Genomic DNA, 18258 nt, shown 5'->3' with positions numbered 1-18258 from the left:
CGCGCGGGATCCACTCCGGACCTCCGAGGGTGGGTGCACGATCCACTAGCCACTCTCCGGGGGAGAGTGACGTCGGGGTGGACCAATCGCCGCTGGGGCACCGGCTGCTGGGCCCAATCGCAGGAGACCCGGGTAGAACAGTGACAGCGCCGCGGCAGCCGACCCCGCCTCCTGGGCGGACAGCGATGCTCAGCGGGCTGCGGCCGAGTCACCGCCGAGCGCTGGCCGTGCCGCGGACCGACCCACAGAGGCACCGATCGGCCAACTGTCCACTGCGCAGAAGGAGCAGCCGCCGCGTGCCCCACCGCGCCGCGCTGAGGCCAAGTCCGCAGAGCCGCGAGGAAGCCGAGGGCTGCGCGGGGAACCGTGCAGGTGTCACTCGGGACGCGGAAGTGCGCTTGCCGTGGTTTGCTTTACGATACGCTTGAGACTCCCCGACAAGGGTAATTTGGTCGAGTTCAACGGGAAAGTCCCCTCCCCACCCCAGCGCCGGCCGCGCAGCCCGAGGTTACTGTCCCCGGCGCGTCCTCCGTTGCCCCAGTCCAGAGGCTGCCCTTGAACCCGGGCGCGCGCGAGCGCAGGGCATCCGAGGCGACAGCCCCGGGCACGGCCCGACCTGAGCCCAGCCTGGCAGGAAGACGGTAATCGTGGGGTGAGTTAAAAATAAGGCCCTTCTGATTGGGAGCTGCTTTTTAAAACGCCCCCTCCCTGTCCGTTGTTAACACGCAGCAAAATAACAATAACAGTTGTGCAACTGTGGCTTCCCAAAAGGAACCTCATTGTTGAACTTATGAAAAAACAGTTGGCAGTATACAGTGTGGGAACTGTACTGTGATCACTGGCTAACCAAGATGGTGACAATTTATTATTTCAAAGACTCAAAGGCGGCTGGAGTCCTACAATGTCGTAATCATAAAAATGGAAAGCACGGCAGCGTCAGGTTGCTACAGAGTACTCTACTCCAGAGTAAAAGTTATTCTCTGAGAAAGTGCTTACTGCCTTTTCTGTTCTCTAGTTTGCTTGTTTAAACATTTACTCCACGAAATTGCTCAAACTTCCCCATCTTTGAATATCTAGCCTCTGGGATGAGACAGATGATCTTTCTCCGTTTTCACTTTTTATAGAATACAGCTACCTACCCAGGCAATATGAAGATTTTATTTGTAGAACCTGCCATTTTCCTTAGTGCATTTGCTATGACTTTGACCAGTCCGCTGACAACGCAATATGTTTATCGGAGAATATGGGAAGAAACTGGCAACTACACGTTTTCATCTGATAGCAATATTTCTGAGTGTGAAAAAAACAAAAGCAGTCCAATTTTTGCATTCCAGGAGGTAAGAAATTACAATATCCATAGTATTTAATAAAAAGGGAATGTGTACGGGGCTTTTGAGTCAGAGGACCCTGAACTCATCATCCCATCATCCATTGCTCTCTCTAGGGCAGCCATCGACGTCCTAATTCCCAAACCTAATGGCCTTTACTGGGACCTCACCCCATTTGAAGTTTCCTGACACCTTTCAAATCTGCCTCTTCTTAAAACACCCTCCTCCTCTGCGACACTAGCTCTTCTCCTTTCTCTCGGAAAATGTCACCACAGTGTCATCTCCTCTGTGGCTGTCTCCTTCCTTTGTCCAAAAAAAAAAAAAAAAGTCTAAAAATTGGGGCAGGGCAGGTTGGAATGGGCTATTTGGTGGACAGGGGTGGCTCTCTTCTTCCCCAATCCTTTTACTGTTTCTGCATGTCCCAGTTTTCAGGGACTCTAGAAAGTGGCGCATCACTGAAGATTGTGGGCCAGTGTCTGTCATAGTGTGAGGTGAAGGAGCGTTTATTGTTTGGTGGTGGTGTCGTGTCAAATCAGCCTTGGCTGTCACGTGTTAAGGAGCAGCTGTGTGAGGACATCTGGAGTGCAGAGTACCCCCCCCCCCGTTGACACCAAAAATGTTTAGCCAGATATTAAGGAGGCTTTCTTCTTCCCTCTCCAGCCACCTCCCCAATTTTTTGTGTGTAAAACAGGATGCACTTCACTATTCTCCTGGTCCCTTGGGCAGTTTTTGACAAAAGTCTATGATTTCAAAATGCAAAGAGATAGTATCCAGGTTTGGAAATGGTTTTTTTTTTTCTACAATGCCTCAGAAACAAATCACACCTGTAAACTCTAAACTCTTCTTCTTGGGGCTATTTTGTGATTGTAAAGGAGTGGTGCTGCCTTCCCAGTGAAAGATAATCAGTTAAAAGGAATTGAGTCACCTCCTGCTGGCTCTGAGAGTCCCTGTGACCGGGAGAAGAGCCTGAGAAGGAGGAAATGGCAAATCACCCGAGAGGCAAGGTTCTAGCACTTCCCGAGGTGTCAGGTGGAACCTTGCTGGGGTGAGGCTAGACAGTTTGGCACAACCCCTAATCTTACTCATTTCCGCATTCCCATGGGAAATGTTTTCTTGGAAGTGATTGTTTCTGAACAGCCTGGAAGACATCAAGGTTCTGTCATAGAACGCATTATCCTGTGGTGACAAGGATAGGCAAAATGGCTCTGAACCTGAGAAGCCCAGAGTCTCTCTAGGTTGAGAAAAACACACATAAACAGAATAGAGTTTAACAAATCCTCTTAGTTTCAAAGTTAGGGTCCTACGGTAGGGATGCTCTTCAGATTTCGGCTTTGGAGACGTTTGTTACTTGAATCCCATCCTGGAACCTCTCACACAGTGTTTTTTAACCTTGACATTGGAATCACCTGAAGTGTTTTTTGTTTATTGTGTATTTATGCATGTATGGTACTTTTTGAGACAGGGTCTCATTCTGCTGCCCACGCTGGAGTGGAGTGGTGTGGTGATAGCTCGCTGCAACTTTGAACTCTAGGCTCAAGGGATCCTCTCACCTCAGCCTCCTGAGCAGCTGGGACTACAGGCCCTTGCCACTACACTCAGCTAATTTTTAATTTTTTGTAGAGACAGGGTCTTGCTCTGTTTCCCAGGCTGGCTTTGAACTCCTGGCCTCAAGTGAGCCTCCTGCCTGGGCCTCTCAAAGTGTTGGGATTACAGGTGTGAGCCACCGTGCCCGGCATTATTTTATTCTTTTAACTGACAAATAATCATTGTACATATTCATGGCACATACAGTGATGTTTTGATACATACAATGTATAGTGATCAGATCAGGCTAATTAGCGTATCCATCAGCTCAAACATGTCTCATTTCTTTGTGTTGGGAACATTCAATATCCTCCGTCTTGCTCTTTGAAACTATATAATGTATTACTGTTAACTGCAGTCATCCTGTGGTGCTACAGAACACTGTAACTTACTCCTCCTGTCTAGCTTAATTTTGTATCCTTTAACAAATCTCTCCTTATAGGCTCATCAATTTCTGTATTTGATTCTGTGCTTTCTTTCAGCTGACCGCTAGGAGCAGGCCCCCTGGTTGCAGTGGGAGGGACCTGGGAGGAGAGGACTAGAATGTCTGGGGAAGTTCGCGGCTCTTGCCCTCTTGGAATGAGGGAAGACAGGCCTTGGTCCAGTCAGCTTGGTGGCTTCTGCAACCGTACAGGTGGCAAGTGTTGGCCACCTCCAGCCTGGCCCAGCTGCTGAGCGCCCTCTATTGCCCAGAGCAGTGGTCTCATGTCAACGATTTTTGCCAAATTTTCAAATTGACTTTTTCATTTGTTGTTTCTTGATTGGATTAATATTCAAGAGAACCTACTACTCTGGATCCCTTCCCTTAAAGTTGGTGCTCTTAGACCTCCGGGAACCAGAAACCACCCCAGCCTCACCCTGCCACCCACGCTGGAGTGCCACCCACGCTGGAGTGGCGGCCTACGCTCCGTTTGCTCCTTAGGACAAAGGAACATGTTTGTTTCCCAGGAGGCACCACCATTGCCTTCAGTGATTCATTCAATGACTAAAAAAGGTTTAAATCTGTTTTTTAAATCAGCTTAGCATTTCCCAGTATACAAATGGCACACACTTTTTATATTGACTTTGGAAAATACAGAGAAATGGCAAGCAAAAAATGTTTTAAGATCATGCAAAATTCCTTCCATCAAATAACTAGTGTAATGATTGACACATCTTCCAATCTGTGTGTGTATGTCATCTGTCATTGTCATTTTGGTCCTTGGAAGTTGAGTTTATCTTACTCCTCAGGTCATGACATACTACCACCTTTATTTACTTTTTATTTTTATTTATTTGAGATGGAGTCTCACTCTGTCACCCAGGCTGGAGTGCAATGGCACAATCTCAGCTCACTGCAACCTCTGCCTCCCGGGTTCAAGCAATTCTTCTGCCTCAGCCTCCCGAATAGCTGAGACTACAGGCACAAGCCACCATGCCTGGCTAATTTTTGTATTTTCAATAGAGACAGGGGTTTTGCCATGTTGGCCAGGCTGGTCTCAAACTCCTGACCTCAAGTGATCCGCCCAGCTCAGCCTCCCAAAGTGCTGGGATTACAGGCATGAACCACCGTGCCTGGCCTTTTTTTTTTTTTTTTTAATTTATTTTTAGAGACAGGGTCTCACTATGTTGCCCAGGCTGGTCTCAAATTCCTGGGCACAAGCGAAACTCCCACCTCGGCCTCCCACAGTGCTGGGATTATAAGCGTAAGCTGCTACACTCAGCCATGGCATGCTACCATCTGTAGACAATGTAAGGCTCCTCTTTCAATTTTATCTTATTCTAAATGTTCTTTTATTTAGTAAATAAAGGAATATGTTTCTCATTAATCTATCTGTGAAGACATAGGTTTAAAAAAAAAAGAGAAACAGCCAAGCTCTCCCTAAATAAAGGCTAATTATTTTATTTTATTTTTATTTTTTGGTAGAGATAAGAGTTTTACCATGTTGGCCAAGCTGGTCTCAAACTCCTGACCTCAAGTGATCCTCCTGCCTCGGCCTCCCAAAATATGAAGATTACAGGCATGAGCCACCATGCCCGGCCAAAATCTGAAGCTTTTTGATCACCACATTTTACCAGAAGTGTAAAATTCCACACACAAGTACTCAATGGCAACTGTTTTATGCACAAATTGTTTAAAATATTGTATAAAATTACCTTCAGGCTATATGTATGAGGTACATATGAAACATAAATGAATGTTGTGTTTAAATGTGAGTCCCATCCACAAGGTATCTCATTATATCCCAAAGTCTGAAAAAATCCAAAATCCGAAACACTTCTGGTGTCAAGCATTTCAGATAAGGGATACTCAGTCTGTATTGCTTTGTAAACTGGATGAAAATGTAAGCTGTATTAGTCCTGCCCATGCACTAGAGATTCCTCATCCATAACCTATTGGCCACGGGGCAAAAAGCATGCACCATGATACTTGTATGCACATTGTTTAAACTATTGTAAACACATTTCTTTTTATTTCTTTGCAGGAAGTTCAGAAAAAAGTGTCACGTTTTAATCTGCAGATGGACATAAGTGGATTAATTCCTGGTCTGGTGTCTACATTCATACTTCTGTCTATTAGTGATCACTACGGGCGAAAATTCCCTATGATTTTGTCTTCCGTTGGTGCTCTTGCAACCAGCGTTTGGCTCTGTTTGCTTTGCTATTTTGCCTTTCCATTCCAGCTTTTGATTGCATCTACCTTCGTTGGTGCATTTTGTGGCAATTATACCACATTTTGGGGAGCCTGCTTTGCTTATATAGTTGATCAGTGTAAAGAACACAAACAAAAAACAATTCGAATAGCTATCATTGACTTTCTAGTTGGACTTGTTACTGGACTAACAGGACTGTTATCTGGCTATTTTATTAGAGGGCTAGGTTTTGGGTGGTCGTTTCTAATTATTGCTGTTTCTCTTGCTGTTAATTTGATCTATATTTTATTTTTTCTTGGTGATCCAGTGAAAGAGTTTTCATCTCAGAATGTTACTATGTCATGTAGTGAAGGCTTCAAAAACCTATTTTACCGAACTTACATGCTTTTTAAAAATGCTTCCAGTAAGAGACGATTTTTACTCTGTTTGTTACTTTTTACAATGATCACTTATTTTTTTGTGGTAATTGGCATTGGCCCAATTTTTATCCTTTATGAATTGGATTCCCCACTCTGCTGGAATGAAGTTTTCATAGGTTATGGATCAGCTTTGAATAGTGCCTCTTTTTTGACTAGTTTCCTAGGAATATGGCTTTTTTCTTATTGTATGGAAGATATTCATATGGCCTTCATTGGGATTTTTACCACGATGACAGGAATGGCTATGACCGCGTTCGCCAAGACAACACTGATGATGTTTTTAGGTGAGTTCCAAGTGTAGCTTTAGAACTATGTATTTGATATTCATATAAAATGATTATTGTCTACTGGGGGAAAAACTTTAATATAAAGCCCTCTATTTAAGCCATTCTAGTTCAATTAAAGGGCAATAGCTAGTTTGCCAGGAGTCAATAAGCTGAAAGCCAAATTTGCTTTTAAAAATTTAATTCACTGAATAACCGCATTTCCCAAATTTGTATATTTGCCACAAAATTGTTTTCAGGAATGTTCTTGTTATGAGTCAGTTCTTCAACATAGCTTTCATTAAAGTGAACATTTCTTAAAATGCTACTAAGAAGACTACTTTCCATAAAAATATTTAGGACAATGATATAAAGTATACTAAAAATACAAGACAAAAAACTATGTCAATTTAATATATTCAAGAAGAAATTTTTTAAAGACAGGTTTTGCAAATTGATCTTTCAGCAAATTGGCCATTTCATAAATTGATTTTTGATGAATTGCTGGTTGGCAAATTAGCCTGCTTCCTTAACTACCTACCTCATAACGGTTTTTGCAGGATTCGAATGAGATACTGCATTGGAAAAGGCTATGGAACTATAAAATGAGACTCTGGGAAAGGTCCAGTTTACTCTTTTCTCTAATAAAGGTGTTAACCCCTTATTATCTTGCAGGGAAGCAGTGTGACCAAACAGAATTGGGCCCAACTTCCATCTATAGTCCTAGATGGTCTTAGAAAAGTTACTGAACTACTCTCAGCCCTAATTTTCTCATCTGTAAAATGGGCATGGTACTACCTAATTTAGAGGATTACAGTGAATATTAGGTAGCTGTCAAGCACTCGCTTAGCACAATCCCTACCATTCAATAATGGCCAGTTTTTCTCCCTGTCTCCCTAAGAGCTGCCAAGGCCAAGTAAGTTAACCTATGTGAAAACGCTTTGAGAACTGTAAAGTGATCTGCTAATGTCATATTTTACTATTTTATGATGTAATTAAAACTACTGACTATTAAGGGTCATAACTGAAGACCAGAGGTAATTTGTGTTTATGAAGTTATTCTGCCACAAAGATGAACAGGCAAGATGATAAAGAACCAGTTTACCAATAAATGAATCAATATAATAAAGGCATGCTAACACTAAGAGTGCCAAGTCTGAAAAAAGCACAGACAAAAACGAATTTGCAGTCACAATTTGCTAAATAAGAGGTTAATACATAATTAGGAAAATAAGCAGACCAGTCTTTTTTTTTTTTTTTTTTTTAAGACGGAGTCTCACTCTGTCGCTAGGCTAGAGTGCAGTGGTGCGATCTGGGCTCACTGCAACCTCTGTCTCCCAGGTTCAAGCGATCCTCCTGCCTCAGCCTCCCAAGTAGCTGGGATTACAGACATGTGCCACCACGCCTGTCTAATTTGGTATTTTTAGTAGAGACAGGGTTTCTCCATGTTAGTGAGGCTGGTCTCGAATTCCTGAACTCAGGTGATCCAACTGCCGCGGCCTCCCAAAGTGCTGGGATTACAGGCATGAGCCACTGAGCCCGGCCAGCAGATCAGTCTTAATCGGCAGATTATATAAATAGATCTAGACCTAAAAACTACATGATCTCTTGTTCTTTGTACTGGAATAGGAATTCTCGAGTAAATTAACCTTAAACTGACCTGTCCATAGTCTACTTTAGTTCATCAAACAGAGTTCTACAATTAATTCATTCCATTTTTAGATACAATGAGTTAGGATGCTTGTAGAAAAGGAAACATTTAGGCAGCGTGAAAGTGTTTCCTGTTTTAAATTGGCCGTCAGCTTTCAGAATACGCCAGTGATGTGGAACCCTTTCTCTCACAGCCAGGGCGCCGTTCCTTTTCGCTGTTGTGCCATTCTCTGTTCTCCGGTCCATGTTGTCAAAAGTGGTTCATTCGACTGAACAAGGTAAGTTTAATTTGCTTAAGAAATATGAATCTACCGTCTTTACAAACTCAAATCTGTGTACAACAATGTTTAATGCTTCAGAATATTCTACAGCCCTTTTTATGCACGGATCTCCTTTTGAATAAAGTGGTAAGCTCTGTGAGGAAAAGGCTTACATTCTTGTAAGGGAGCCCCTGCCTAGGGCCTTGTACTTCAGAGAGCTCGCCGGGCTCTGGGCCGTGCCCCGCCCTAAGAAGAAAGGAGACCTCAGCGCCAGGTGGGAGATGCCCACTGGGAGCTCACCACATCTCCTTCCTTCTAGACTGAACTCTGCCCACCTGGATCCCTGCAATTCCCAGCCCAGACAGTTCTGGGCCCATGTCCAGTGAGGACCTAGATGATCCTCTTCCTCAGCCACCTTCTCCCGAGGGTGGACGGTGCCCAGTGTGCTCACCTGTAGACCAAGGAAGGAGCCAAGGGGCGACTCCTTATAGAGGGTCTGGCTGGACCTTGGAATCGCAGGATGGGGGTGCTCTACACCCACATGTAAATGACCCTTTCTGAGTAGGGTGGTGCAAAGGGTAGAGCAGAATGGGGGTGGGCTCCAGCTGGGCACCAAAGGCTGAGGGCCAGTTCACCCTGGGCCACCCTGTTCCTACATGGAACTCTGAAAACGTCTGAGAAGCCTCAGTGTGTGCTGGTCTTCTAGATCATTCATTACAAAGGGATATTTTTCACAGTACGAAGGCATAATATATTTTAGTTAACAGTTTGTTAGCCAGATTTCAAATAACTTTAAAATCCTTAGAATATAATATAGAGGCCTCTAATCATGTTCTTACAGTGGCCCCTACAAATGTCACAGCTGGGCCTGACTCAGAGTCCTGGCAGAAAACGTGGTCCCACTCAGCTGGTTCAATCGAGCGACTTTCATGAAGGCCATTATAGAGAGTGGGCATTGTCAGGGCAGCCAGAGAGATGCCCCAGATAGGAAGCAGAGAAGAAACACCGTACCCTTTCCCCCGTTTCACCCTTTTAACCAAGTGCAGCAGGAACTCAGGCCAGCACGAAAGTCCAAGCCATACATCTGTGGGGTCAGCCTCCCAAGCACAGAGCAGGGCACACAAAGTCACACAGTTGAAGGGGTGGGCAGAGAATAACCAGGATGCAGCAAAGACAAAAATTAAATGTTCAGTGAGAACTAGTTACTAGTTAGATATCAGGCATATGGGGTTGTCCTCCTTCCCTTTTGTATCATATGAATCTTACTAGACATTGGCACTTTCTTTAATGTCATATCTTAGCCCAGTGCTATGAATGTACTTATTTGATTTATGAATAATTCATAATTATGCTACTGTATTTTTACCCGTTTAGTCAACACTGGAGAAGACTACATAATTCAATAAATTAAAAATATGCTTTCTTTCTTTCTTTTTTTTTTTTTTTGAGACAGTTTTGCTCTTGTTGTCCAGGCTGAGATGCAATGGTGCAATCTCAGCTCACTGCAACCTCCACCTCCTGGGTTCAAGCAATTCTCCTGCCTCAGCCTCCTGAGTAGCTGGGATTACAGGTTCCTGCCACCAGGCTTGGCTAATTTTTGTGTTTTTAGTAGAGACGGCGTTTCACCATGTTGGCCAGGCTGGTCTTGAACTCCTGACCTCAGGTTATCGGCCCGCCTTAGCCTCCCAAAGTGCTGGGATTACAGGCATGAGCCACCGTGCCCGGCCTCTTATTTTACACTCATAAGATGAAGCTTTATATTCACGCATTTGTTTATAGATGATGTGATGATGATTACTTTGAAAACCACTAAAGAATGGAAAAATTTATATAAACTATGTAAAAATCTATCTGCTTCTTTGGATTATGCAATAGTTTCTTACATATGACACCAAAAGCACAACAACAAAGGAAAACATTGATAGATTAGACTTCATCCAAAAATTTCATTCAAAGTTTGTCCTTTGAAAAGTTTTTATGTTTCAAAGGACAACATCAAGAAAGTGAGGCCAGGAGCAGTGGCTCACACCTGTAATCCCAGCAGTTTGGAAGGGCAAAGTGGGCGCATCACCCGAGGTCAGGAGTTCGAGACCAGTCTTACCAACATGGTGAAACCCCTTCTCTACTAAAAATACAGAAAGGAAAGGAAAGGAGAGGGGAGGGGAGGGGAGGAAGGAGAGAAAGGGCAACCGACAACCCACAGAATGGGAGAAGATATTTGCAAATTATATTTGTCTGATCAGGAACTCGTATGCAGCATATTTAAGAACTCTTAAAATTCAACAACAAAAAGACAGCTCAATTTAAAAATGGGCAAAGGATTTGAACAGAAGATATACAAATGACCTATAAGCACATGAAAATGCTGGATATCTTTAGCCATCAGGGAAATGCAAAGCAAAACCACAGAGTGAGACCCACTGGGGTGGCCAAAATAAAATAGGCCATAGCAAGTGTTGATGAGGATGTGGAGAAATTGGAGCCCTCATACACGGCGAGTGGGAACATAAAATGGTGCAGCAGCTGTGCAAAGCAGTTTGGCAGTTCCTCAGAAAGTTAGTTGCCTTATGATTCAGCAATCCCTCCCCTACTTACATACCACGAGAAGTGAAAGCATATGTCCACACAAAATCTTGTTCATGGCAGCATTATTCATAATAGCCAAAAAGTGAAACCTATGCAAATGTTCATGAACTGACAAATGGATAAACAAAATGTGGTTCATCCATCCAGCAAACTGCTCTTCTGCAATAAAAAGAAATATTATTCTGTCACATGCCGTAACGTGGATGAACTATGAAATGATTATGCAAAATTTAAGAAGCCAGTCCCAAAAGGCCACATATTGTCATTTAAATATGATTCTGTTTACGTGAAATGTGCAGAATAGGCAAATCCATAGAGACAGAAATTCGATTAGGGCTTGACTGGGGCTGGGGAAGGGGAATGACTACTTATGGGTACACAGTTTCTTTTGGGGCTGATGAAAATGTTCCACAGATAGTAGTGATGGTTGCACAACTCTGTAACATACTAAGAACCACTGAATTGCAGACTTTAAAAGGGTGAGTTTTGTGGGATGTTAATTATATCTCAATAAAGCTGTTGGGGAAAAAAATTTACCTGCTTTGATTTAGAGCTAAAATAGAGCTGTCAAGATGTATAGTTTATTTTTGTTTATATTTGGTTTAGTTTATGAAGGCTTTTAAAAAGTCATCTGCGCCAGGTGCAGTGGCTCACACCTATAATCCCAGCACTTTGGGAGGCCGAGGTGGGAGGATCACTTGAGGCCAGGAGTTCAAGAGCAGCGTGGGCAACAGAGGGAGACTCTATCTCTATGAAAAATAAAAATAAAAAAGTCATATCATACTGTTAAATACAGTAATATTTTAAAATGTTTACATTTTGGCGTTTCTTATTCTGAATTCCAGTAACTGTGAATTGTGACTTCATTATTCTGGGATACTTATTTTGTTCTTAACTGCAAACTAAACAATCTTTTGGATGATGCCAACATTTCTATAATTAAATATATTCCCATCCTTCATTATTATTTAAATTGTGCATTTTTGTGAAAAATATTAGGCACTTTAAACAACGAGAGGAGTGGGGAAATACTGCCAAAGTTTTCAGGAGCCTCTCGTTATTTCTATTATCTTAAATAAGAAAGGTACAAAAATGGAATTCCGGTAATTATTTTGAAATCTCTACGCTCTGCACCACTGTGAACTCATAGCTGAAGCTGCCTTGGACTATTTTACCTGGGCATCACCCATATACTCCTTGTGATTATAAATTGGGATACAGTAAAACAGACTTGATTTTTGAGGTCTATTCCATTAAAAAAAAAAATTTAGAAGATGAACTCAGTTGGACTTATCCTTTAATCCTGTTTTATCTCTGGCAACTATTAAACAAGTTGAACTGCTCAGAGAAGTTGGGCAATAAGCTAAAGCTACTTCATAATAGTAGGGTTCCATCAGAACAGATGGTGCAGTGTCTGACCTATTTCCCATCAAGAATAGATTAAAACCCTTATATAATAGAACTAGTACTGTGCAGTCTGTTTTCCATAGCACTATTCCTGGCTGCAGCAGGAGATCAGAAATAAAAGAAAATAATGTAGTTAGACAAGTAGAAGAGCATCCTTCCAATTAAACGGACTTAATGTATTATCATAAATCATGGAGGCAGTAAGTCTGCATGCTACTTGATGACTGGTAAATGGGATCCTGAATTAAGCTTTTATTCATTCATTTGACAAATATTTATTAAATGCCTGCCATGCACCAGGACAGCTGAGCCCTAGGGATACAGCTGTGAGCAAGGCAGATCGACAAAGCTTTCATTTTAGTTAAAAGAAGACACATAAGTGATCACATGATATTTCACAGAGATAGATGTATGTTTTATGAAGGTATGTCCTATCACTCAGTGAATAATTTGAAGCAATATATGAGAATATGTACAATAAAATGAAAAAGTTTAAATAGATAAAAATCAATACACGGTCTAAAAGATCAAGACCATGGGGAAAATTAGAATATAGACAAACCATATCTAATTTTGAAAGATAACCCTTAAGCTTGGCCTTTTCCTTCCTATCAGTCCAAGCAAACACAGTTATTTACATGATGTGTATTGTCAATAAGAAAAATGCATTACAGTTTATCATGGAAAAGTAAACTTGGCAGAGTGGGGAATAAGCATAGTGGCTTGTTGACAAAATCTGCAGAAAGCAGAAGATACATATATAGGAACTGAGACCAAGAAAGCCAGATCAAGCTGACTGAAAGTGGTCATGAAATTTTATATCTGATGATGAGCAATTTGACAAAGAGGAAGAAAAGCACATGAAGATGGTCAGGCTGTCTTTTGGAGGTTTAACTCTTCAGTTGACATGGTCTTGGATTCCAGACGAAACTGAACCTAGGTAGAATACTGTGTTTCTGATTGTGAGCTTGTACTGACCATGCAGACCTCATGAACAATGCTGAGTGGCCTACCCTTGACCAGCTTTGGTGTATAGCAAGTGTGACCGTGGCAGAATCCCCATTCTTCATCTTGTAAGGCACCTTAGGGCAGAGGCAGTTGCAAGCAATAAGGTGGAAACATATGTTTTCAAGAATCACTTAACATTAAACTGTGGCATAAACCTTCACTAGAGCACAGGATGGTTAATATGATGAGTCAAACATGCAGAATCTAGTGGTGATGGAATTTTTTGGTCACATTGAAGAGAGGGATAAAATTCCAATTGCAGAATGTATGATAAGAATCTCCTGTCTTTGCCTGCAGCTGTCACTTTTGCCAGACTGAGGAGCAGATAAGTTTTCTTTACCTTTCAAAAGGCTCTTGCAGGAAGCATTGCTTGTTAGGAGCCATCCTGCACTTTCAGGCATCACAGATTAGCATGGGGAGGGAGGGTGGGAGACAGCATCCTGAAGAGCAGGGGTAGGTGTGGCTTTGCCTGGGGCTGTGGCAGAGAGGCGAGACCTGCAGTTTTCAAAAGAGTCAGCTGCATTGTCTTTTTAGCTTTGCCCTGTGGACACTGGAACTCAGCTATCTGGAGTTTTCAACATCTCTCCCATCAGGTCCAAGGAGAACCTTTCCCTTAGTTTCCTCAGCTGCAGAATGGGCTGCTGACTTCCTAGGGACTTTGAGGGAATAACGTGCATTTCATTCACCAAGCAGTGCCCTCCTGTTTACTGTTTTCAATGAATAACAGTTGTCTTCGTTAGTTTGTGTTTGTTGTTTTGTAATTCTGCCTTTTCTTTTTCTCCCTCTATACCCCTACCCCAAACAGGTACCCTGTTTGCTTGTATTGCTTTCTTAGAAACACTTGGAGGAGTCACTGCAGTTTCTACTTTTAATGGAATTTACTCAGTCACTGTTGCTTGGTACCCTGGCTTCACTTTCCTGCTGTCTGCTGGTCTGTTACTACTTCCAGCCATCAGTCTATGGTATGTCATTATTTTTAATCATTTTATCAAAGGGTATATGGATTAAGTGAATCCCCTAACCTCACCAGTAAAATTACATAGATCTGTTGAAATTTTGCCTCAGAATGTGCTTTTCTCAAGAACTTTTAGACATGAAGTGCTCGCTTCAGCAGCATGTATACAAAATTGGAATGATACAGTGAAGATTAGCATGCTCCCCGTGCAAGGATGACATGAAAATTCATGAAGTGTTTAATATTTTAATAAAATAAATTTTTTTAATTAAAAAAAAGAGAGCCGGTCATGGTGGTGTATGCCTGAAGTCCCAGCTACTCAGGAGACTGAGGCGGGAAGATCATTTTGAGCCCAGGTGTTTGAGACCAGCCTGGACAACATAGCAAGACCCCCATGTCATTAAAATAAATAAAAATATGTGAAAGCATCTGTCAACAATTTTGGGAGACTTAGGAAGAAAAAGAGAGTGACATGCGTAAAGAACTCAAAGAAAGACTGTGTTCGTTATAACTCCCTGCCTTTAAACCATTGATTAAATTAGCATCTAAGATTAGAGATGTATACCTTAAACTATGATTTCCCAGAGTACAATATCCCCTGATGGTCAAATATTGCTGTAATTAGATTGACTTTCACGTGGATTCTTGTATAAATGACAAAAGCAGATAGGATGTGCTGACTATTGAGTTCTCTTTCCAGAGTTGGCTTGTTTAATGACTTTGTCTGGTTTTAATGACTTGTTTAAACTTCTGTTTAAATGTTTTTAAATTTAAATATTCAAATTAAAGAAGCACAAAATTCCATTTATGAATAGTACATATAATGGATAGATCAGAAGCATAAATATAAGAGCAATATTTATGCCTTCTTTTTGCTCTCTATTTAACAAAAAATGTGAGCTGGCGAGATGAATGATGGCTGAAATGTCCAAGCAAATTTATTTGACACATTAATGAAGAGCTCATTAATCTGTTTCTGCTGAGCTCTGTGCATTTCATGTGGCTGATAGCATAGCACAGTGATGGGAATCAAGGCAGTGGGGGCACAAGAAGCCAGGCCTTCTCTGCTTTCTCCTGAGCACTTTGGGGTAAGGCTCTGAGTTAGGGAGGAAAGTACCTATAAGCACAGGTGTTAAGCATCCTGCCAAGATGGCAGACTCCGGAACGGGCCGGCTCATGTCTTACTCATAGTAGGAGCTCAGTACTTACTGTTTCTACTGAATTCTGATATCTAGATCTGTGTCAGACAGAGAACAACAGTATTTGCAGTTCCTCTAATTTTGATGAAGAGTTATTTATACTAGTTATCTTTTTTAAAAAGAGACTATTCATCTATTGAATTAACAAAATTACCAGTACATACTGCGCTGGTGAGCACATAAGACAACTGATTTTACACACTGTTGATAATAGTGCTATTCAGCTGTATCATAAAGCAATTCATGAACGTATCAAAAGCTCTTTTTTCAAAGTTAATAGTGATTGATCCGGCAATTCCTTTTAGAAACATATTCTAAAGAAATCTTCAGTAATGTTGTCAAAAATTGATATATAAAAACGTTAATTACAGCAAAAAAATTTTAAATGACCAAACTGTCAAACAGTGGGAAAATGTTTAAGTAAATGATGGTACAGCCATTTCATGAAAAACAATAAGAATTGTAGCAGGCACCGTGGCTCATGCCTGTAACCCCAGCACTTTGGGAGGTTGAGGCAGGAGGACTGCTTGAGGCCAGGAGTTCAAGACCAATCTGGGCAACATAATGAGACTCCCATCTTTACCAAAAAAATAAAAGATTTTTTAAAAAGTAGGAAAATAAAATTTAAATTAAAAGAATTGCATACATGGTGAGTAGAATAATAGGTAATTGTAATTTTAGTCTTCATATATTTATAAATTCTGTTGTAACAAATAGATAAAAGGCAGTTGTCCTTTTAATAATAAGGTAAATGTAGATGGGCTTCTGAGATTTTTTTTTAACCCTACATTGCTCAATATTTTAAAAATCAAAATTACATGCTGTCTTACCTCCAAAGTTTCTGGGCTTCAGTTACAGCTACCAAACAGGAACTTCTTTAATAGCTTTAGTTATAACTAGTTATGTGGACTACACAGAGTTAACAATGGGACAGATGGGATATCTTAGGGGTCTAGAAGATTTAAAAAAATCATGTAGTTTTAAAATTATTTTAAGAACACCATGCATGAATCAGCTGGATTCAAAATGCCAGGATACTCCTCCTAATAATCTGCATAATTTATTAAAAGCTATAAAACTGGGGAAAAAAGTTGGAAAACAGATTACTTATTTATTTATTGTCTTAATCTCATCTCTAAAATGTCTTGTTTCCTTTTGTAGTGTTGTCAAGTGTATCAGCTGGAATGAGGGAAGCTATGAACTTCTTATACAGGAAGAATCCAGTGAAGACAATAGAAGTTAATTCAATAGAAGTTAATTCAATCCAGTTAATTCAATAGAAGAATCCAGTGAAGAATGCTTCAGATAGATGACTGTGATTTAAACAGAAAAAAAATCTATGAATGCACATATCACATACTGTGACTTCTGAAGACTGTAAATGAATTCCACAATCAGTGCTTCACTGAGAACCCATTTGATGTATCTTTTCTCCCAAACTGGACAGTCAGAGAGACAGCTCCTGGCTTTAGCTTCTTGCGGTACCACACACTTTGAGCACTTTGTGCGTATCATGCAATATACTTGCAATACACAGAACAAATCTCAAATACGCCTCACTTTTGGACACAGAAGAGAAACATTAAAACTTAAGGGTGTAAGGCGGGATCAAGAAACTTGATAAGGTCAAAAGCAATAATCTCCCTGACATATTCCAGGCTCTTACACTGAGACCAAAGAGAAATCTTTACCTTAGTTTCTTCATCAGCAGAATGGGTTTCTGGCCTCTCTCAGGGATTTTTGAAGGCATAATGAAAATTATGATGAATCACTCATTGGTAGGAAAATAATGATATAAGTTTCAAATATGTGTAATTTTACCTATACTTGATAATGCTTGGTTTGATAGAGCCTGTTAAGCTGCTATTGATAGTCAGAGCTTATATACTGTGACTTCTGAAGACTGTACATGAATTCCACAATCAGTGCTTCACTGATCCAAAATCCTTAAAAGGGAGGCACTTTAAAGAATATGTATTTTTCACTTTTCTTAGTATGTTTCGTCAGTGACAGGCATGATAATGTTTCTAATGTAATGGGTAATTGGGAAAAATAGATTATAAATAAGATTGCTCTAAAGAAGTTAAAAAACTGAATGAACAGCTAATAGTGGTATAAAGTAAACAACATTTGGAGCCAACATTTTGTCCCTTATGTTAGTAAAAGGATATTCACATTCCATGATCCCTGGCTGAGTTCTACCTCTAGTCTTTCTTACCCAGCTGTTGTCTATCCTTGTTCAATTAGAAATACTGATAAGAGAATTTTTAGAATACAGATCTTGTACTCCTTAAATTTGAATCCGTCAGCATTGTCACTCATAGGAAAATGATCAAACAAGCAAGCCAGTCATGATTTGACCCCTTTCCATCTCATTTCTGACTGCCTTACACTCATCCTGAGGTCCACCTTGGTCTCTCAAAACACCATGTGTTCTCATGCCTCCATGTCTTTTCACACACTGTTCCATTTGCTCTTCCTCCCACATTACACTGAAACTTTCACGCCTCAGCCAAAACATTGCTTCTTCTGCATAGCAGCCTTCTTGACATCCCTTCTTACTCCCCAGTCCCTACAGGGCTTCCATACCTCTTTGTGCGTACTTCAATCCCAGCATTTTCCATCAACTTGTAATTGTTTCTGCTACCTGACAATCATCGCCTTGAGTACTGGGACAACCTTTGATTACTCATATCTTCAATAAATGTTTGTTGAACTAAACTAAATGACTACAAAATTTTATTTTTACTTGTAAAAATCATTTAAATCTATATATTTAATGCCTTATGAGAGTAACCACTGTTATCATGCCAATCGTTAAGCCAGCCTTGCAGACAAATTGAAAAATATGCCAGCTTATACACTTTTAAAATTGATTTACGGTATTTTCATAGGTCCTTTAATACCTCCCATTTTCTAAGTTACCATAAATAATAACACAAATGCCCTAAAGTGCAACTAAATGA

At 40.9% G+C, this 18258-nt stretch overlaps 1 protein-coding gene and 1 non-coding gene across 3 annotated transcripts; both read left to right on the top strand.

Annotated features, from left to right (window-relative positions):
* The first annotated feature begins 331 nt into the window (after positions 1–331).
* Positions 332–18013, top strand: SLC46A3 (solute carrier family 46 member 3). Of its 2 annotated transcripts, none has more exons than XM_009191699.3 (6): positions 332–443; positions 1125–1337; positions 5378–6248; positions 8072–8155; positions 13944–14100; positions 16454–18013. In XM_009191699.3, the coding sequence occupies exons 2-6, from the start codon at positions 1149–1151 to the stop codon at positions 16533–16535; spliced, it is 1383 nt and encodes a 460-aa protein (XP_009189963.1). In that variant the 5' UTR covers positions 332–443; positions 1125–1148; the 3' UTR covers positions 16536–18013. The 2 variants fall into 2 exon arrangements, with proteins under 2 accessions (XP_009189963.1, XP_009189962.1); XM_009191698.2 differs by lacking the exon at positions 332–443 and adding an exon at positions 501–652.
* On the top strand, positions 14237–14342 carry LOC116270657. The gene has a single exon (XR_004178805.1). It is a non-coding gene; the product is annotated as a U6 spliceosomal RNA (small nuclear RNA).
* Positions 18014–18258: the final 245 nt, after the last annotated feature.

Source organism: Papio anubis, chromosome 15 (genome assembly GCF_008728515.1).
Source record: "Papio anubis isolate 15944 chromosome 15, Panubis1.0, whole genome shotgun sequence".
Taxonomy (NCBI): Eukaryota; Metazoa; Chordata; class Mammalia; order Primates; family Cercopithecidae; genus Papio; species Papio anubis.
The sequence above is the reverse complement of the archived record's forward strand: the minus strand, read 5'-3'. Positions and strand labels throughout refer to the sequence as shown.

What these genes read in the sequence shown, in the direction of transcription:
- SLC46A3 (XM_009191699.3), top strand. Translation starts at nt 1,149, where the DNA reads ATGAAGATTTTATTTGTAGAACCTGCCATTTTCCTTAGTGCATTTGCT. An exon ending in CAATTTTTGCATTCCAGGAG is followed by an intron (nt 1,338 to 5,377) that starts GTAAGAAATTAC and finishes ATTTCTTTGCAG; the next exon opens with GAAGTTCAGAAAAAAGTGTC. An exon ending in CTTCCAGCCATCAGTCTATG is followed by an intron (nt 14,101 to 16,453) that starts GTATGTCATTAT and finishes TTCCTTTTGTAG; the next exon opens with TGTTGTCAAGTGTATCAGCT.